The sequence below is a fragment of the Colias philodice genome, chromosome 14 (genome assembly GCF_061535455.1).
Source record: "Colias philodice isolate Cphi_HAF_F1 chromosome 14, ilColPhil1 Martin Lab GWU primary, whole genome shotgun sequence".
NCBI lineage: Eukaryota > Metazoa > Arthropoda > Insecta > Lepidoptera > Pieridae > Colias > Colias philodice.
The window spans coordinates 5,555,978-5,578,213 of NC_143099.1; the positions used below are offsets into that span (position 1 = coordinate 5,555,978).

The 22,236-nt window shown below is 33.3% G+C and overlaps 3 protein-coding genes across 6 annotated transcripts in view; all 3 read right to left on the minus strand.

Annotated features, from left to right (window-relative positions):
* Window positions 1–10,660, minus strand: part of stac (C2 and C2B_Munc13-like domain-containing protein staccato) — a 54,206-nt gene extending 43,546 nt beyond the window's left edge. For 3 of the 4 annotated variants that reach the window (XM_089703637.1, XM_089703636.1, XM_089703635.1), the window contains exons 1-2: window positions 10,471–10,660; window positions 7,646–8,620 (exon numbers count right to left, since the gene is read on the minus strand). In XM_089703637.1, the coding sequence (XP_089559763.1) occupies window positions 7,646–8,520 (875 nt within the window). In that variant the 5' untranslated portion in view covers window positions 8,521–8,620; window positions 10,471–10,660. Of the gene's footprint in view, window positions 1–2,353; window positions 2,541–7,645; window positions 8,621–10,470 lie in introns of those variants that run through there. The other variant, XM_089703639.1, reaches the window with a different exon arrangement.
* Window positions 10,661–14,714: 4,054 nt separating this feature from the next.
* LOC149482846 (uncharacterized) lies at window positions 14,715–16,284 on the minus strand. The gene is made up of 3 exons (XM_089703645.1): window positions 15,283–16,284; window positions 15,061–15,196; window positions 14,715–14,861 (listed from the first exon to the last, which is right to left on the minus strand). Exons 1-3 carry the CDS (start codon window positions 16,019–16,021, stop codon window positions 14,828–14,830), a joined length of 909 nt encoding a protein of 302 aa, XP_089559771.1. The 5' UTR covers window positions 16,022–16,284; the 3' UTR covers window positions 14,715–14,827.
* An 848-nt stretch (window positions 16,285–17,132) lies between these two features.
* LOC149482847 (ribonuclease H2 subunit A) lies at window positions 17,133–22,037 on the minus strand. Its single transcript, XM_089703644.1, has 5 exons — window positions 21,735–22,037; window positions 21,145–21,374; window positions 20,572–20,715; window positions 19,766–19,913; window positions 17,133–17,583 (listed from the first exon to the last, which is right to left on the minus strand). The coding sequence occupies exons 1-5, from the start codon at window positions 21,877–21,879 to the stop codon at window positions 17,303–17,305; spliced, it is 948 nt and encodes a 315-aa protein (XP_089559770.1). The 5' UTR covers window positions 21,880–22,037; the 3' UTR covers window positions 17,133–17,302.
* Window positions 22,038–22,236: the final 199 nt, after the last annotated feature.

Below are 22,236 nucleotides of genomic sequence, written 5' to 3' on the forward strand. Positions count from 1 at the left end.
CAAATCACATACTGGTCATTTGTGATATGTCCTATAATGATCATTGATCACAATGCAATTAAACTGCAATAATAAATAAACAATTCCAGGAATTCTAACAATAAGTAGGTAACATTTTTCTCAGTATCATAATGACAAAAGATCTTTAAAAATACCTAATACGTATTATAGAACATTGATTCTTAATAATTAGGACTGAGGAAAATGCAACTTATAGTATATATGTTACGGCTAAAGGTAGGTGAGAACATAAACTTAAGATTAGCCGGCTAAACTTAGGTTTATTTTCGACGAGGTGTTAATGTTAGTTTGTTCTATCTTTAGCCGGCTAAACTTAAGTGTAACCGCAGGCCCGTGGCTAAAAATGTCGGGGTGGGTAGATTTGGTTACTTTAATACATGTAAGGAACAGGGCGAGTGTTTTCTGGCACTTCGCCGGCTGCTGCCGCAGCACGCTCGCTGCGCTCGCTCGGCTCGTGCGGGTCTTAAGAGTTCTAACCTAACCTAACCTAGCCACCAGCTTTCTGCCCTGAGTCGGGGTGGGTAGATTTGGTTACTATAATACATGTAAGGAACAGGGCGAGTGTTTTCTGGCACTGTGCGGGCCCCTCAAGCCCTCCACCGGCCCGGCGCTAACCAAATCTACCCACCCGGACATTTTTAGCCACGGGCCTGCGGTTACACTTAAGTTTAGCCGGCTAAAGATAGAACAAACTAACATTAACACCTCGTTGAAAATAAACCTAAGTTTAGCCGGCTAATCTTAAGTTTATGTTCTCACCTACCTTTAGCCGTGACATATATACGTACTTATATTAAAATCTTGGAAAGTCAAAACGTAGTATAGAATATTTTTTGGAAAATAGTACCTACTTGGGGCGTGATCTACAATTGAAATCGTACTTGATAATATAGTTTTTAGAATTTTTGTTTGTTTGGCGGTATATCTGGCAAGACCACTTTTCAAGGAAATTCATATCAAACACTACCTCAAAGTTACGTCTACAGACAAAATAACGTAAACATCTACGTAAAAGAAGATACAGCGGCTCTTGCGGAAAATTTTCGACATTCGCAAGGGACTCTAAACCTACAGGGTACCCACCATGAACAAAGAATCTTAAAATTTTGTAACAAAAATTAAGGAATAATTGTGAAAAGTATAGATTATCTTAACTTTTTTTATATTGAACTTTTACAAGGTACATATATAAAGAAGACCGGCCAAGTGCGAGTCGGATTTGCGCACCGTGGCTAACGTAGGCTTAGGTACTATAAAGCGGAAAAAAAGTTTAGTTTGTGAAAAATATGGAACAAAAAAAAAAATAGATAACTACTTTTATTTAATACAAGGCAAAAACTTTAAAACTTGGTGTTTAATTTCTCTGTTTGCAATGTAATTCACGCACGAATCATTCCAATACTGTTTCAGTTCCTGAATCCTGATATAAGTTACTGTTCATTCATAAATAAAAATATTTTAGTGTCCAAGGTCAGAGGATCAAGTGGATCAGCTTTGAGCGACTGGGTAATGTTTTCATTCGATGTAAACATTCATAAAATAAAGCCTAAAACGTATTGTACCTTAGATGTACATACTTTTAATTATTACAAGACAATGGTTTTCTTTCATCAAAAAAGTCGATATATAGTTGAACGACCTTCACTGTTTAGTAATATAAAAGCCTCAACAGTTACGTATATTGCTTCGTTGTTGCACGATATCTTATAAAATAACGGAATTTTATTTATAAAGTGAAACACTATATAAATAAAATTCCGTTAGTAGTTAGTAGCTAGTAAGAGCACATAGAAATATTAGGTACCTCATTTACGTCCTCGTATAAGCAATTCAAACTTTTCAATCCCTCCACATATTTATATATTTTTCATAATATAGCTTGTTATAAATACTTTATTAAAATACTAAATTACTAATGTCTTAAACAGGAAATGATTCGTGCATCTTTAGCTTTTATCTGTAGGCAACTGTAAACAAAAGTGTATCATTTAATCCAGATGCAAACACTGCAGAGCAAACACTTATGTCAGATCTCCAGTAAATATGATTCATTTCATATCAAAATTTGCTGAGATTTTTACAGTATCCTAATAGAATAACAAAACAAAATGTAACTACTCTGACTAAAATACAACAACAATATCTATCCAAAAATTATTCCCTAAGAACCTTTCACTTGAATTACAAGATAATCATAAAGAGGTTAATATTGCAATTTTCAAAAGTCAAGATTGCAATCAATTATCTGTTTTCATATTTTTCATTGTTCACATAAACTTAGTTAAATCATTAAAATGTACTAGACACATATTATAATCACCCAAAAACTCACTTGTTCCTGCTCACAATCTCTTTCTCAACTAAACTCTTGAACACAAACTTCCACGGATCTTGCACTATTTTTCGATCCATTTCACATAATATATTTATGAAGACTAGATTAAAATTACGCAAAACTTCAGAAATAATTATTATGTATAAAACGTCGCCAGTTTTCAGGCTGCGCGTATCACGTTATGCCGGCGACTGGCACTTTAGAGATCCCAGTTCAAAGCTTTGTTTGTGTTAGCTTCACTGTATACTTCAGTTTTTAGAGATCCAAGGCTACAAGGAAAATCACCTATTGTTTATTTTATATAATTACAAATAACTAAATAAGTAATTACTTACTTTAATGTACGGTATATTAATAAAACAATGAGAATAACGCCACATAATAAACAGGTATGTGCTTAATTAGCAAATTATTTTTTTATATGTACGGAATCAGTCGTAAAAGATAACGTTACACTTTTGCTGCTGGTATTGGTTATTCCAACTTCTTGAATGTGAATCATGATATAGCGTGGTAAGACGTTTTTGAAATAATAGTGTGGGAACTGGGAACTTGTTAATGAGTATGGGTACTTCCGAAGCACAGCCAATGTACTATACATTTTAATCTGCTGTAATGTAATAACGATAGTTTAATACGATTGAAATATAATCATTTCAAATCATTTTCACCAAATAAATAGTCACCTTTCACCCATAATTAATTGCCGCAAGGGCCATTATATTAACCGTTAGAGTCACAAAATGTAGTAGTCCTTATTTTGAAATGTTCATATTTAAAAATGCATGGGAACCAAGCAAGCTGAATTTTGGACGTAGCTTGAACAATTACAAGGAAAGCTCTAGTTCAAATTCTCGTTTTTTGCAACAGCTCTCCGTCCATACAAATTTCAACAATGCTCTACAATTTGGTCTCCATACATTTTAAACTAATTTATTGTTTTTCCAGGCCTAATGACTTGACTTATACATTGTAATTATTTATCATGATATAGTCAAACGAACATTAATTCATGTACCTATTTACATAGGTAGATTTGACTCAGAATCATAGGTACATTACCTAAGGAAAAGACAATGTTATGGAAAACAAACCAAACCTATGCTACTTTTTATTTTCTAAATTTAAAGAAATGTTACTAGAATATATAAGAGACCTTACAACAAATCATAATTCGTATAAAATAAATGCAGAATTCGTAAACTAGATAAAGGAGGCTATCCTCTGGCTGTGTTTTAGTTAAGTAAAAACATTTTTTTGTCTTGCTGTGATCTATCTATAAAAATCTAGTACGTTATTTCAGAGTTCAGAGTATTTACAAATCCTTGGTGATTCATTGCTACTGCATTGAGTAGGTCGGCCATTTATGTTGGATGCCCACAATACAAATTACAAGATTGGTATGACTTATTGTGATGCTAATAGCCAACATATTGTGTGTAATCTTCATATACACGACTGCCATCTTAAATAACGTCATTATTTTCTTTAACTATATATATTTACTGATAGAATAAATAACTAAAGCCTTAGTTACACGCTAGGTCACTCAAGACGTCTAGTACCTACCCAGTACCCACCCAAGGCGAATTTTGGTAGAAAAAAAATATGAGATAATTTTTTAGTGTCTATAGCGTTAGTGCAGTCTGCAGACACCAAATGAGGTCACAGAGAATATTCCCTTCTTGTGATTTGACTAAGATTGTTGTGGCTTGAAGGGGAAAACCCTTCATTGGCTCAGAAAAACAATATTCGTTTACCAACTGTCATAATGAAATTGATTTCGAAGCAAGTTTCGTTTGTTTCTTAGAAAATATCTACTATACAGGGTGTCCCAGAAGTCGACGTCAAGCTGAAATTTTCTGACAGGTATTGCCACACCAGTTATCAGAAAAATTAAAAAAAAATTAAGTCATAATATACCTATTTTTGAAGTAATGGATTTTTTTAATTCCAGAAAATGTACACCATGCGATAGTTTTTTCATTCCTGTTGTTACAAATATTTACTTTTTGCCAATTTTTTTTCTCTTACGTCATCCCAACAAAACCTTATCCTCTCGATAGTGTTGAAGGCATACACGACAGTCGTCTGCAATGCGCTGAAATTGATCTTGAATCTAGACGCACAATGACGTAAGATAGAAAACGACAAATACTCCCTCTGGGATTTATATAATTTTATCTCATTCTTAGAATAGAGATTTCGATAGATAAACATATTCTTATGATCTTATAGGTCTTGAAAACAGCCAATCAATTAAAACCGTTATCGTAATTTTAAATTAGGAAAAAGTTTTATATCATTAATTTTGTTTGTATTGTATACAACGATTGTACAGTGCCAACTGTGTCAACGTTTATTCATTGTTTGTGTTATGTATAAATATTGTTGCAAAAAGTAAATAAAGTTCTTGCAATAACCAAATACATATTTTTTATTTTTTTTTTTATTTCAATAGCCATGTACGTACCTACACGTTTTATCCGGTATTACAACAGGGATTTCAACTTTGTGTTATTTAACATTATTTCCTCGTATAACGGGTAGAACAAATTGCTAAGCAAGTTCGTATGTAATTAATTATAATTCGCTCCAGATCTAAGAATACACTGACTGTGACTAGACCAGATAGCAATAAAAATCTCTTATATATGATTATATCTAATCAGGTACTATAAAACAACTGTTTTAACAACAAATAAATCATCTTAATATCAGCTATTATGACTTTTACTACTTATACAAATTTGCAGTTTATAAGCCAGTGATTTCATTGAACGTTTTAAGTTTCTTGGCGCCACAAAGTTGTACTTACTACAAACTGAAATATCGCATTTGGCTAACAAGGAATGACTTCCTAGTATAGATATAGTATTTTTATGACAAGATAGTGATTGGTTGCATTTTAACCGCTTTTAAAAATAGAAAACGTTTTTCGAATAAAAAATTGTGTTTGTGATTCTCTATGATTACTTACATATCGTATAGGAGCTACCAACGTTGACAAGAGAGCATTTTAGTATAGTTGGTTCTTTGATATACTGTTCCTCTTGCTATTTCGGTTAGAGTCCGGGCTGTCTGGCTGGTCGCAGTGGTTGCGTTTATTAGGGCGCATCTTATCTGCACAGTAAAATATCCTTAATTTAAAGTCATTTTTTAACGCGTAATTTTTAATCTTTTGCCTTTAGATAGATCCATGAGACATAATTTTTTTATTGCAAGACGTTTTTTTCGTTGTTAAATAGGTGCCAGACGCAATTTTTTATTTCAAAATCATTAAGATGTCATCGAAATAAGTGAAATTCCATCAACATGAGTCCCCGTGAAGGATATACTATGTATAATATTCATTTTACTATTTACAATTTTTTAGCAACAATCTACCATGGTGCCTCCTTTTCCCAACGAATCTCAAATAGGACGTTAATGTCAACTTGATAAAAACCAAATATCATCAAATTCATATTTATACCCAAAAGTGTAATAAATATGAAACCATCTATTAAAAATATTAGTTTACTAATTATTCAATATAAGTATTAAAAAAGGATAATATAATATAAGTAATAAAGTTATTACTTACCTTTTAAGTGGAATCATGTTGATGTAATTTCACTTATTTCGATGACATTTTAATGCTTTTGAAATAAAAAATTGCGTATGGCACCTATTTAACAACGAAAAAAACGTCTTGCAATAACAAATTTATGTCTGATGGATCTATCTAAAGACAAAAGATTAAAAATTACGCGTTAATAAATGACTTTAAATTACGGATATTTTCCTGTGCGCACTAATAAACGCAACCACTACCGCCAGCCAGACAGCGCGGACTCTAACCGAAATAGCAAGAGAAACAGTATATCAAAAACCCAACTATACTAAAATGACTTTTTTTAAAACGTTAATAGCTCCCGTACCAATAGGTGTTTATGTGCAAAAGAATTGTACATAAATTTTAATCGTAGTAGGATTTCCTTAACCTTAGAACAATGGAAGAGTTAAATCGATTAATATTTACCAACTTTACGTATACGGTATATTTAAATAACCCACGCAGTAATTTCCCTCCTTTTTAATTATTAAAAATTGAATTAGACTTAGTCATGGTTTCTCGTATGAACAGGTTTTAAAATATAGATGATTCTGATAAATAACCCACAAGGAAGAATACGTCAATATGGCTTCACTTACAAAACTCCAATAGAGAGTAACTTAATCTGTGCCCTAACTAAGTTTGGGCAATGTTAGGGCGATTCCTGTCAACGTTTCGAGAGTATGCGAACGTCGAACAAAAAATTTGGTATACCTATAATAAAAGAATAAAATAAATTACGTAGGTGTGTACAATAGTTACATTATTTTTATTTCTATTAGGGAAAAATTACATAAAAACATCAGGCTCCTTATTATTCTCCCGTGTAAATTAGAAAAAAGTCAAACAGAATCCAACAATAATATTTCCAAAATTATAAAGGAAGGTAAATATACAAATACAACATAAAAATGTACTCAGTAATATCAATTTTCATGAACTATCAATATATGTAATATATTATATTTCAATAATATTAAATATTTTTTCGTTGTAAGCGCCATCTAGTAAATCGCGAATGCACTACTTGATTAAATCCACACTCATACTCGAACCCTGCGAGCATAGATACTATTTCGATGATCGATCTACATAATATTATGCTGTGTTAATGATTTTAGCACAGGCATATTATGTATTATTACTTAGTAGTTAAAAAATATTTTGAAACAATATTTTATGTTCTCTACAGTCCGTTATATTCCATTAGATGTATGGGAGACCGTAGACCGTCCCGTAAGGTCAATAAACCATAAACAAAGACATTTCTTTCCAGATACGTTTCTTCAATTAACACTTTTTATTCGCTAATAACTCTATTATTATTAATATTGTTAGAAAATATTTATGGTAGGTATAGTATATTTATAATTCCACGTATTCTATAATTCTAAATGTTTTATACTATCGCATAATTGTACTTCATAAAGACATCATTTTGTAGGTAATAAACGCTTGCAGGAAATTGCATAATTTTGCCGTGTTTAGTTAGTAAGTATTAAGGAATGCGTCCTTCACAACAGATGTACGGGTGCATAGTAAGGCAATTAATCTCAACTGGAAACTTACCGGACCTATTAACTACTTTCCTAGTACGTAAGATTATACCGTATCTATGCAACTGACAACCGCAAAGATATATTATGCTCTGGATCGAATCAATTTGTAAACAAGAAAAATAGCTCACTTACTTTGTTTGGTTTGGCGAAGACTTCTTTCCACGCCATCGAAGTAAACATTCGAACGTACTTTTCCGAAACGGTGGCTTTAGAGGTTTTAAAATTTTCCAACGTTTTCTTGCATCTAAAGTTTTGTCCGAACTCACAGAACTAGTACTTGCAATGTCGGGTTCTGAATTGCCTTTCTTTAAATCACTAACACTGTAATTTGAACACTTTTCGAAATCAATCACTGACACTGAATCACCCGCAGGACACGTTTTCCTGTTCGATAACGGGGTAGAGGTCGCAAAATTCGTCCTATATCTTATTTCAACACCACTATCACCAAAATCGGATATGTCCAAAATATCTTCACTAATACTATGAAGTTTTGGCCTCGTAACTGGGGTTGGTTTTGTATTTAGTATGCTCTTTTCTTCAAAATTCTTACTCTTCATTGTTCGACTGATATCTACAAAAGCCGTTATATCCTCGCAACTTTTTGTGTTATATTTTGATATATTAAATTGAGATTTAACTGTCGGTATGGGGTCAGGAGGATGGTCCATGACACCAATTCTGGCAAGATTATCTTCACTTTTGGAAAACTTGGATCGCAGTTTCTTCTGCCTGGCAGGTCGGACGGGTGGCTCTTCAGGACACGTCTGCAGTATTGGATGTCTTTCGTTTGTCCTTTTGGCTTTAGAGTACTTTGCGATAATTCTATTAACTTCAGCGCTGTTTTTGCGTCTGTTAGTGTGTCGTTTGAAGTTGAGTGGTTGCTGATAAGACTCGGCCACGCTTATGCCCGCGACCCGGGCTGACCTCTCTCGCCATTCTGACACTTTGTCTTCGATCAATCGCTGCAATTCCAGCGCTCGAGTTACTGTTCCGAACTCGGGCATTGTGGCTGATTTATTTATTTCTATGATTCGCAGCTAATATTCTATATTATTTATGAGTTTAAGAACTCCTTGAATTGTTCAACAGCATATAATCGGGACACTGAAACGAATGAAAATAAACTTGAGTAAATAAATGTAAAAACTGTAATGACTTCAAATGGCTAGTTATCAACTACAAAGTTAATTTAATTAATGTCCTTTTTGAATGACTAATCACGGCGTTAGTTAACAGAGGCCCCTTTGTCAACGCGGCTTATATGTCTTCAAATGATAAGGATTGTAGTTTACCATATTTTTTTTTAACGAATTCTGAGTAGATGAATATTCGAAAACACTATATAGATAAGAAATAAAGTAGGTATTGATTTTTGTTTGTTAAAGTTTTTTTTATACACCGAACTAAAAATGTATCATAGTAACGATTAAAAATATATATTTATTTCTCTGTAAACACATCAAATTCATAAATCGTTACTTATTGCAATTTACACTTTCACCTCGAAATGACGACCAGAATCTCAATCCATATCATCACATTTTATGAGATCCGGCGTTTATCTTAGTAACTATTTTATGAATAGAAAAATACGCTTCCGTTTGTGTAATACGCACGATTCTTAACCATTAGAGGATGTATTTATTGCGATTTCTATCCACGAAGCCTCGAATGCCCTTCCCAAAATGTTAACCTACCACCTACATCCTCCGGTGTCAATGCCTTACTATTCAATATTGTATCTAGTTAAAATATTAAACTTGATGTCAAATGTACAATTGGAGCTCTATGTAAAATTGTTTACGATTGGCTGCGATTTTCAACGCAAGCCTATTTACCCCCGACAATTTCATTCATTTAAATTTCACATTACGTACCAACTACATAATAACATTTTCAATATTTTAATATATGGTAAAGAATTTAATTTACCTATCTTCATTTAACACAACCACAAGTGGTCAATGTTAAGTGGCCTAACATAATAGTGCGATGTTTATATAAATTTCTAGAAGCACTTAAATTTATACACAACAGTCAACAGCTTGTTAACGTATACTGCAATCTGGGATGCCTTGATCGATAACATTTGATAAGAACATATCGGAGAGGAGATAATAGAACCGTATTGTGAAATATAATACGTCATCATACTCTCGCTGTGAGTTTGAAATAAATATAACAGGTACCTACCTAATTAATAAGCTAAATGCATGACAGGGTGACTCTTACATTATTGCATGTATAAGTTAGTGTGTTTTTATAAATACTATATAGGTAGGTACCTAGGAAGAAAGCTACTTTATAAATAATAGTTGTTAAATGCTATTTTATTAGTGTGTGATCACTCTGTATATTTTTCGTTCGCGATATAATGGTATCATTTGTTTTTGTATATACCTACCTACGTAATACTTACACACTAATAAAGAAAGAAGATATAATTAATAATATATAGAAAACCATGGGTTTCTATGATAAAGTTACGTAATTTTGTAGAGACGCTCGGTTGAACATGTAGGTCTACATGTTTCGGAAATCTAATCTAAACAATGTCTTTTCTTGTGTAAGTGAATGATGCACTTTTAACGGTTCTCCTTTTTTAAACTGGATAAATTTGACCGCAATTCGTGAAGGTAATTAGCTCTATATATTGAGATATGTAACGCGATTTGAGGATAGCCTGTGCCCTGTATATCTTCAGAAAGCTGACAGAAAGCACTTAGGTGGATTTAAAATAGCTATGATGTTGCCAATACTGTTTTATATTTTTGTAAACATAGTATAGAAACTCTTAGTAGTTATTAATAAATATGTAGGTATAACCGCGCCTGCACTTATTTCGTAACAAAGAAATGAGAACTTTATCATGCACACACCAAACTCAGTTCCAAGCTTTTGTAAATTGACTTATACCTGTATTAAAAATATAAGAAAATTATGTAAATACTCACTTTTTATATGGGCGAACATTTCTACGCGAACAAGTTAAGCTGTCACCGCACACAACTGTAAGACTGGTTCACTAATCACAGTCATCGCTAGTTTCCGTATAGAGACTGCGAAGACACCCTTGCGTATTCCGCCAGGCACACTCCACGCGTGTGGCTGGCCCACGTGCAGATTCCACAGTGAACGACGCGTTCCAGACCACTGCTCCTACACTTGACTCATACGAGCCCAGCCTAGCACTACAATGGAGTAAATAGAGCACCCAGTTTACACAAAAATTATAATACTATTGTTAAATAATGCGATCCCGGCGTCGGATATCGTTACACTCCAAACGATGATCAGCCGCAGAGATTGGGCGTCGAGTGGTTTCGCCTGCGCGTACGCGATCAAAAATAATAATTACACCTAAATTTTTCTTCCTTTTCCACTTCGCGTGCATCTTACACAGTTTTACAAATCGGTTGTTACGTAGATATCGAATCGAAAGAAAGTAGCAAGCGTACTTTTCTGAAAATTCAGAAACGTAGACTCAAATATTCCTTAAAAGTTAATTTGTCGATACTTTAATTATTATTGGTAGTTAAAAGAAATTCAAAACGTAATTTAAAATAACGTAATATCTGATTGTTTCGTGCTTCTATGACGTTATATTTTTTACTTGCAAATTAGTTTTTTTATTTTTACCGTACCTACACGATAAAACGTCACTGTAACTTCTATTCCACCAATCTAACTTTTTTTTAATAAATTGTTAAACAGTATTAAATCCAACATATTCATAGTATGGCTTTATTGTCAATCTATCCTATCAAACCAAGAAAACGGTAAATCAAACGATTGATTTTTATGGAACCTTAATCATAATCATTAAATATAATTTACGATTCAGCAATCAGTTTAATATAAATATCATTACTAATTTATTATTATAAAATATTTAGAGCGAGTCACGCATACATAATATAATAAGCATTTATTTCAATACGGTACTACTGTTATCTATGAAATTGTGTAATAGCCTTTAGCCTAGAATTTCAAATCACACATAAATTCACCTCATCCCATTTACAAGTGAGTAGAACACTTAATTTTTCGAAAGCGCTATCCTTCCAAATCAAATTAGATTTTTAATTGTTGTTGAAATACCTAATTAGATGTTTAACGACCGAACCCAAGCTATAATAGATAGCAGATATGAAACCACAACTACTATTTCACCAGATTAATATTGTACAGAGTGACTGTTGTTTGACCTCTGTTAAAATGTGCACCGATGCACTTGTCACTAATAGCACCTAATAGTATGTGTATTTGAGGGGCGTTGTGCGTTTGTGCGGGCGTGACAATGGTTTCCGCCAAGTTCATTGTCGCTTGTCGTGACGCTGACTGTCCTACTAACAACTATGTAATGTTGAAACGGTCCTATACTTTTATTAGCTATTTTATGCGCGATTACCATTGAATTTTAATAATAAATAAACTTCCTTAATTTTATTGCTAAGTATATATCGGTATAGCAATATTACTACTATACTAAATACTAATAGGAGATCAGACTTTATTTCAGGAAATTTGGTTACCTGCAGATAATATCTCTTTGCAAATATGCTCCTGTTTCTTTATTTTCCTTAATGTATCGAAGTCAGTAATCTTGAAAACAATTCATATATAGCAAACGAATTCTCTCAGAAGTAGGATGTTCTTCTTCCTGAATCACAAACATATAAAAAATCAACTGAAAAATATATTAATTCCAGATTGAAACAGGACGTGTACCATATACCTACATAGAGTACTATTATTCCATTAATGGATTCTGATACCCGATATAAAACTGCGACTATTTGATTGAGTACATTCTGAAGAATAGCTGCAGTCAACTTCAAACCAAACCCTTCATCCGTTAGTTGGTTACGTATTGTGAAACATTTTCCATTGAGTATTTCCTACGTCCGAACAGTTAGAATTCTGACCAGCCATTAGCTTTCTTGTATGCCGCTCAGATCATTTACGAAACTATTTATTTATAGAGTAAATTAGGTCGAGATTTGACGAGGAACCACTTCCATCAATAGAAGCTATTGACACATCAAGGTTGGTAGTTTCATATTTTACTAATAGAAACAAGGTTATCTTGATATAAATATCTGAAGTTATTTTCACACATGTAAAAGCACCTACTTAGATAGAGCTAGATAGCAATGTCCACCGACGCGACGTCCGAATAAATAGCAGGTAGAAAGTAATTTATAGGCAAGTAATTTTCGAAATATTTAACTGTACAGTTAAAAATATTTTAAAATTTTGTGCCCAATACGATATGGGGTGCACACTTCCTCAATTGTCTAAATTGGCTTAAATGACCTCGGGCAACGTAAGACAGATACAGTGTTCCACAGCGGCGACGGACTTAATTGAAATAAGGATAAATATATAAATATTTCTAGCCATTATTCCTGGAAAAACGCAGGTTTTTATTATGTTGTTGGAAAATTAAAAACAGAAAGGCCTGTTCTTTTAGTTTCATATTTTTCGAGCTTCGGTATACTAGACTTTTTAGGTATACTAGACCTTTCTAATTAAAATTATATTTTTACGACGCTTGAAATAATGTAGGTATAGGGTAGGTATTAACAATAAATCATTTGAATTTGAATCTAAATGTTGTCTATCATACGGCCGACAACATGATCTTTTCAAATTCCTTTTATTAATATTCATCATATTATATGAAAAATATGTTCAGCTACTATCAACATGACTGATACAGAAGTAGGCTTCCAAATATCGTGTGAAACAAACCGCTAAAACTGCCACCTAAAAAGGTAAAACAATAGCTACATCATTAACATGAATGTTAATTTTCATGCCATTAATTATTCAACTTTTTCTTTCAATAATATTAACACATAATTAACCTAACACAATGCCCCTGTAAACTAATTCCACACACGTGAGCAATAGAAAACAAATCTGTCGATCATTCTCTACCTCAAGTAAGGAAGCAAATGAAATGTGTTCATTAGTATTCTTTCTATGTGCCATACGGTATCATGTGTAGCATTGTTTAAGCCCTCGGTCTTTGATCCCAATTCCGATACGGGGAAAGTTCAATTTCTCCAAAACAAGTGAAACTAACAGTGAAATCATTTTTAATTTTATTCCGTACATGTTTTCAGCTGGTTGATGGGCAATTTATTGGCCGTTAAAGTAATAACTTTTTAATTTGTAACTAAGTGATTAGTCATAATCGCTGCACTTACTCTTGATGCCCCACTTCCAAACAATAAACCAAATTGGGAAGGTTATTTGTATTGTTTGGTTGTACTGATGTGTGTATTTGACCCAAAATTTCTCGAAATTCTAATTAAAATGGAATCTATTTGATTTTATATATTAATTATAGACTTTTAACAGAAACTCTATTTTTAAATACATACATCCACTTAACAAAAACACGATTCAACTATGAGTACTAGGTACATATTGAATTTACATCCTACAATTAACGGCAATGTTAACTCTAATCGCTATTATTACACACCTGGATATCATTATAATTAGCATGCAGGAAGAATTGCACACATTATATTTTTAATTGATTGGAATTGCAATAAAATATAATCGAGGTAATTAATAGATACTTACTAAAAAAATATAATAAAAAAATCGCGAAAAGGCTACAAAAGCTCACTAAAAAGCGTAAAACAATTTTTCACACGTTAATTTCTTTCAAGAATATATAATATACTTATGCTAAATTATGTGCAACAATTTAAAAATAAATTTTAATTATAATATTTAACTAGTTGCGGCTTTACATAAATTTTTAGTGCACATATAGAAATAGGCACTTTAAAATAAATTGTTTAAACACACACAAAATACTTTTTTCTAGTAGGTAAATCAAACCTCAAAATATGTAGTTACGTTAATTTATGGGATTTCTGTACCAATTAAAGGGTAAATGTTTTTAGTACAACGTGAAACAAAAACGTGTCATACACATGGAAATATTAAATTAAAAGGAATTGGCACTTACGGTAAAAATAATGAAATTGACGTGCAAATCATAACCCACATAATGGTCAGGGAAATTGAGATGATTATTATTTATTAGGACTTCAAAAATATCCGTTCAAGGGAATCAACGTACGAAATGAGGCAGTCAGTTAACATTGAAAAGATTATTAACAAACTTTTATATGCGAGTACTTCATGTGAATCAAAATAAAACTCAGTGTACAATTGAATATTTACTTAACTCTTAATAAACTATTAAATATTAGAATAAATAAATAATTTACAATAATTTAACGTAATTATAATGGCACGACAACTTATTCTGTTCTTTTCTTAGGAATCCGTGCTTACACCTTCGTTATTTACCCTGGAAAGAAAAAGACATTCATTACTAAGTATTGCACAATGCATTTCGTTTCATATTGGACTAAATAATTTCGCGCATTGAGATTGTTGCGCTCTCATCTAATATTGAATTATTTGTTTAAAGTATAATGATTTGTTTATAGATTACTTCCATAACAAGGTGGGTGTTTATTTTCTTCTGAAATTAGATCCAACCGTACCTGAAATAAGGTTCAAATTCGTATATGTCATCTAGAACCCTTCTCACGCGGCACGTGAGGCCGCACGACGGCTGTTGCCTTCCGTACACATACATAGCCCTCTCCAACAGTTGCTGTGCTGACGTCAACTCTAATACTGAAAATACATTAAAATAGATAACATCGATGATTCATTATTACACCAATAAAAACCTAACGCTTACTGAGTGTTAATAAACTTACAACTTTTATGTCCGAATTGGCGATCATCTTCATCATTGTTATCGTCGCCACCTTTGTCTTTCTTGAACGAAATCAGTTTCGGGATCACTAACAACATACAGACGACGGCGATCATAGTCACTATCTTCTTGAAAATAAGGAATTTCAGCATTAATTTTGCAATAGTTAAGATATCCAATTTCAACGATAATTTATCGAAAAAGCCCAATCCCGGGGCCGTGTAAGGTACGCCATAAGATGGTCTCGGAGGTCCGTAGACGGGTAACGGCTTGTGGATCGGTGGTCCGTAAGCCGGCGACGGAGGGCCGTAGGATGCTGTAGGAGGGCCATAGCTGCCTGAGGGCGGACCGTAGCTCGATGACGGAGGTCCATATGAATTTGGTGGCGAATTGTACGTTATATCCGATTCAAATTTCACAGGCGATCCTCCATAGCTTGAAGACGGCAGATAATTGTTTGAGGGGCCCGATGAACTGAAACTGTCACTGCTCGAATATGACGGCGTATAATCGTAGCCTGAAAAGCTATCGTCGCGGTTCGAAATCTTCTTCTCTCCGTCTTTAGCCGTTATTATGACGACACCTTGCTTCGCTTTTTCAGCTTCGATACGAGATTTCGAATACGCGTCGAGATATGTATCGGTTTTCGAATCACTCCTCGTCGCATTAGCGGCGGGCCCGACTATTGCGGAGACGCACGCGCAAACAGTTAAAACTATACAACACCGAAACAATGCCATTTTGTGAATAGCGAGCTACCGTTCGGACGAAGTTGTCGCCATCGATCGCAACAAACGAATGACAAATAACTTTGGGTCCCATTCAGTTTTCACTTTTGACTTACCGTAAAGAACCTAAATATGATAATGGGACACAATTAAATTCTCCAAGTGACCCCGAGAGCGTTCCGCATTGCTCATGGTAAGTAGGTGCAAGCGTTGTCGCACGCATGCTAATGCGGTCCGCGGGCACGCGTCCGCCCCGGGTCCTCACCTTTCTTGGATAAGCCGCCCCTTTCGACAAATAAAGATACCCATAATAGACCGTAATAGACGAGAAAGTTGCCAGGTCATGTTATAGTAACCTTGCATAAGCTGGCGACTTTTTGAAGATCTCATAATAAGGCTCTTTCTATGGCTAATATATTCTGTACGCTATCTAGAAAGATAAATGTTCTAGCGCGTTCGTTACGCCTTCATTTGACAAGATCAGGGAAACCTGAGCTGCATTAAAAACGATTGCAATTTTGAGTAAAAAGTGAAGTTACGTAAGATTTAGTGTAAGGTATAAAGTAGAGATTTCAAAGCTTATTTATTAATATTCTTATCGAGTTTTATTTTGCACTCGCGAAAGAATGCAAAAAGTCGAAACATTTTTTCTGGAGGCAGGCCAAGGTGATAAATTTATGCCTCCACCCTTTATGGAAAATAATACGACTGTGGCATTAATGCATTTCAAATCCGTCGATTTCTACTATTTAAATGCATTTTCACTTACATTGTCATTTGAAATCACGAGTCATCATTGCTGAGTCCTTACAACGTTTTTACATTGTTTCTTAAATCATGATTTTCTATAATATTGGCATGCAGTTGAGCATAGATCTTGGGCATCGTAACATATACACATTGAAATGTATAATTTAATGACCAATATAACGAATTGATACAAGTCGTAGAAACCGACAAGGTGAAGGATGAAGGAATTTGAATAGGTCAAAACTGAATGGCTGATGTAAAAAATATTTATCGAAATCAATTATTTATTATAATAATTATGCTCCGGCATATACAATTAAAATTATTTATTTATCTTAACGGTTCGGAAAATGTTTATTAGAGAAACTCAATATATAATTGTTTTGTTTATTTCAAATAAAGATAAATTACATTTCATTACGTTTTTTATGGATGCAATCCACAGTCAAATGCTTGAACATTCAATACGATTTTAAAAGATCTTACATCAGTAGTCAAAATAAAATATTAACAACAATAAATCAATTAAACTCATGAACATACCTATTCAAACGCGTTATCCATGCTCAAAAATCTCTCTTCGAAAAATTTATGTTTTTTCCTGCGTTTCACGTCACCATTTTCCACTTTCGCGAAGAATGTATTGATTGGTTTAGTTCTAGGCGATTTCTTGTTTGTATTTGGTTCATCGATTTCTTCAAATGTGCATATAGCTGCCTTTTCTTGTAACATCAGTTCTGCTGTTGACCAACTAAACCTCACTAATAGAGGGTACCCGAATACTCTATCTATCTGCTCGCGAATAAACTTTTTCGTCAGTGGATCTATAACAATTAACTCTTTGTGTTTATTTTTAAGTAAAAAATGCCAACATATTCTAATATGTATTATAAATATGAGTGCTAATGGATAGATGAATAATTGTTACTCTTTCTGACAAAAAAAATAGCGTGTATGCCAAGCACACGTGTCAGAAGTGAAACTTCTTTGACAAGATTCAAAGATACCAAAATTGTCGCCTTACTCCATGACTTGATGGTATTGCAATGACGCGACATTTAAAATTTTACTCTCAAGGTGCATAAAGAAGTTTCACTTCAAAAAACAACTTTGTCATTATTGTATTTGTATCCTACTCCATTATAAATGCAAAAGTTTGTTAGGATGAATGTATGTACGTTCGTTTGTTACTCTTAGTAATACTTATGTATTGGTTTTACATCAGTATAACACGTGAGCTATAGAAATATCTGATCTTACCCGGGGGTTCGTCCGCGGGTGAAACCGCGCTGCACAGATAATATAATCTAAATTCTAAATTCATTAAAACTAGAATTGCCTGATGGTCGAAATTAAAGGTCCTTAAAATTATTGTTTAATGTTTAATATTCGATAGTTCATTTATCCAGCAATACTATGCAAAAAGAGATTGAATATATTCCTTCATTTGAAGTCACAGCACCAGAAAGAGTTGCAAAGGGTGTAATTTTATAGAATTTTCTAAGAAAATCGAATATCTCGAAAACCGAGGGACTTCACTACATAGTATAAAACAAAGTCGCTTTCCCTGTCCCTATGTCCCTATGTCCCTTTGTACGCTTAAATCTTTGAAACTACGCAACGGATTTTGATGCGGTTTTTTTTAATAGATAGAGTGATTCAAGAGGAAGGTTTATATGTATAATAACATCCATTAAATAGTGGAGAAGTACTGTTATTTTTGAGGTTTCTAATGTGATGTCGTAAAAATTTACATTTTTTCCGCTTACATTGCAAACGCAGGCTGAACCCTACGAGTTTTATCAAAATAATGTACTAAGTATTATACATATTGAAAAGGTCTATAGAAAAGTCCGCGATGGTATATGTCTATCTCTTATGGATAACCCACAATAACTGTTTTTTGTCATTTACTTTTTACGACAAATAATGGCTAATTTTCGATACGATTTTAACCAATACAGCATTAATCCTTAACCAATTAAATACCTTGAATACATTGTTCATTTAATATAGATCTATATGGCCCTTTACACCGTATGATTTAAGTGAATATTTTCGAAGATATAACAGATTTAAAAATTGCGGGACGTAGCGTTTGCAGCGCTACCGGCCGGCCGCGCGCCCGGCTATCTATTTTATACCCGTGCGAAGCCGGAGCGGGCCGCTATGTTTTTATATACAACGTTCACAATTTTTCTGTAGTGTATTTAGTATCAGCATTGCACCCGTGCGAAGCCGGGGCGGGTCGCTAGTCTAATATAATATGATATGATATATCTTCAATTTGCATATTCCATTCATTATGCCACACCCAATATGTACTGTGTTTTGTGACCGTTTTTCTATTGTACACTTGTACCCACCACATACATAATATTATATTATCTTGAAGTGTTTCCAATGAAGTATTTGTGTGTATCATATTTATTATTTTTGTAATCCATAATATATATAATACTAGATTTCCGCCCGCGGCTTCGCCCGCGTTTTCAAAGGAAAACCCGCATAGTTCCCGTTCCCGTGGGATTTCCGGGATAAAACCTATCCTATGTGTTAATCCAAGGTGCCCTCTATATGTGTGCTAAATTTCATTGTAATCGGTTCAGTAGTTTTTACGTGAAAGAGTAACAAACATCCATACATCCATACATCCATACATCCATACATCCATACATCCTTACAAACTTTCGCCTTTATAATAGTATTAAGAAAGATATTAAGAATTAAGATATTAAGATTATAAATGCGAAAGTAACTCTGTCTGTCTGTGTGTTACTCAATCACTCCTAAACTACTGAACCAATTTTCATGAAATTTGGTATGGAGATATTATGATACCTGAGAAAGAACATAGGCTACTTTTTATCCCGGGAAAATGACGCAATCCCGGAAATTCCACAGGAACGGGAACTATGCGGGTTTTTCTTTGACTGCGAGGGCGAAGCCGCGGGCGGAAAGCTAGTTAATCATATAGGAACATGTTTTATAGATAAATTTACATACCTCCAGGATATCCGCTGCCAAATTGTTTGTAGTCCAAATCTATGCCTTCATGAAACTGCCAGACTTTCAGTGCATGATCTCTTGTCACTTTGGCCACTATACTCGCCGCTGATACAATGGGATATAGAGAATCAGCTTTTTTGGCCACCTGTTACAAAATTGATATTTTAAATTATATTGTATTTGATTTGGGACTTATGAATTCGTCTACAATGATAAAATATACTTTATTTATTTATTTATTTTATACTTTATTGTACATATATGTACCAGACAGAGAATAACAAGATACAATAATTAAAAAAAAATATAGTGAAAATGGAAAAAAATTCTGTCAAACATTATAAAAAAATTTGCATAGAATAAAATCCTTCCAACACACTTTCTCTAAACATTCACATAAAATAATAAAATTTCATTTTTTACATTGTCCGCTACTAGATTGTACACTAATATTATAACAAATGGCACATAGGCATTTTCTGTTTTAAAGTGAAACTTTTATTACATCATCTCAAACTTTTTGGTCTGTGTAGCGCATGTCGCGTATATCGCGGCTGCCGAGTAGGTATACCTACTCGGCAGCCGACCGTCACGCGACATGCGCTACACAAAGCAGTGTTCGGAACCGTTCGAACAGTTTCACTTTTACCGTGGTTTCATAAAACCACACAACATTTTTTTTTTTTAATTTTCCACTCATAAACTAATAAATATATTTAGCTTACTAACATCATTGCCATTTTTTGTATCAAGATCTCACATGAACTAAACTACAGATCTAAGTAAGTATAATTTTAACTTACAGTTATTTTAATTCCTGGGAATATTTCAATCAGCTTAGCTTGATACTTCTCAGGTGGACCCACAGTATCCACATATATTTCAGCAATATTAGCACCTAATTCTATAACCTTTTTTATTAAACCAATTGCTGAGTTCATTGACACCTGAAAATTTAAAGAATAAACTCTAATATATCATCAGCAAGTCTTACGAGTATGCATGACATGTTATAATTATTTTGTAATATAAAAATTTAAAAGGATTTTTTAAGGGCCGATTTTTCAATGCTTGGATAAAACTTATTCGTCGAATAATGTATAAAACTACCATTTTAAAAACATATTCTAATTGCCCGTATTCAACAGTTTTCGTGACATTTTAATATTATTGTGTAATACTTTATTGGACGGATAAGTTTTATCCAAGCAATGAAAGATCGGCCCTAAAAGTATTTGTTTTAATAAGCTGAATAAAATTTATTGTTATCAATATGTTTGAAGTTGCTTGTTGATAATCAAACTAGTACTGGCTAGCTGGGATCACTATCCAATTATAGATACTAAATATTTTGTAACATGGTTAGTGAAATATACCTCATTCAGTGAATGTTTTGCTCTTCTATACATTGAATTAGAAATATAATTTGGTGATATTATTTCTGCAGCCCATCCAACATTTTGCATAGAATCTTCTTCCGTCAGCATCTTTACGAGGATTTCATCTCTTTTTTCTTCGGTGAGAGCTTTAGAATCTGCACATCCTAGTGACTTCAAAATTTCCGTTTGGTTTGTTGGACAATAGGCTATTCCATATACCATTGGACCTGTAAAGTTTAAATAAATTAATTATTACTAGCTTTCCGCCCGCGGCTTCGCCCGCGTTTTCAAAGAAAAACCCGTTCCCGTAGGATTTCCGGGATAAAACCTATCCTATGGCCTTTCTCGGGTATCAAAATATCTCTATACCAAATTTCATGCAAATTGGTTCAGTAGTTAAGGCGTGATTGAGTAACAGACAGACAGACAGAGTTACTTTCGCATTTATAATATTAGTATGGATTAAGTAAGCTTTAATTTGTCCATTATATAAACTGAGGCTACCCATCTTCATGATAATTAGTCGTAATCGAGTTTTGATTTTAAAAAGAGTAATAATAATGACAGAAGGATCTGTGAAAACTCACCTAAGACTGGACCTCTCCCTGCTTCATCAACTCCTAACATGCAAGGTTCAGATTTACAAATAGATGGTACGTCTGAACAATTTACAAACTTAGTAGAATTGCTTTGACTTTTAATGAAGTCTTGTAAATTTTGCAAAGCAGCCATCCTGCAGTAGATTTGACTGCATACACTAACTTCTTAGTTATAATTAAAATGAGATAAATATGTACCTATTTGAATTTATTTACTACAAAACTTTTATTAATTTTAATCAAATTAATTTCCCTCCAATAATTTATTTTCAAACTTTCTTTTTTGTCAGTGTCAACTGTCAAAAATGATTTCTACTCGTTTCTTACAGATAACTATGGAATAAGTATAGGTACCTATTAAACTGCAGATTTGTTTTTTTTTTTTTTTCATTGCGATTATAAACTCTAATAATAGAAAATACAGCATTTAAAAATTTAACAAGATTACAGCATTTATAAAAATAAGCAAATGCATGAAATAAATTAGGTA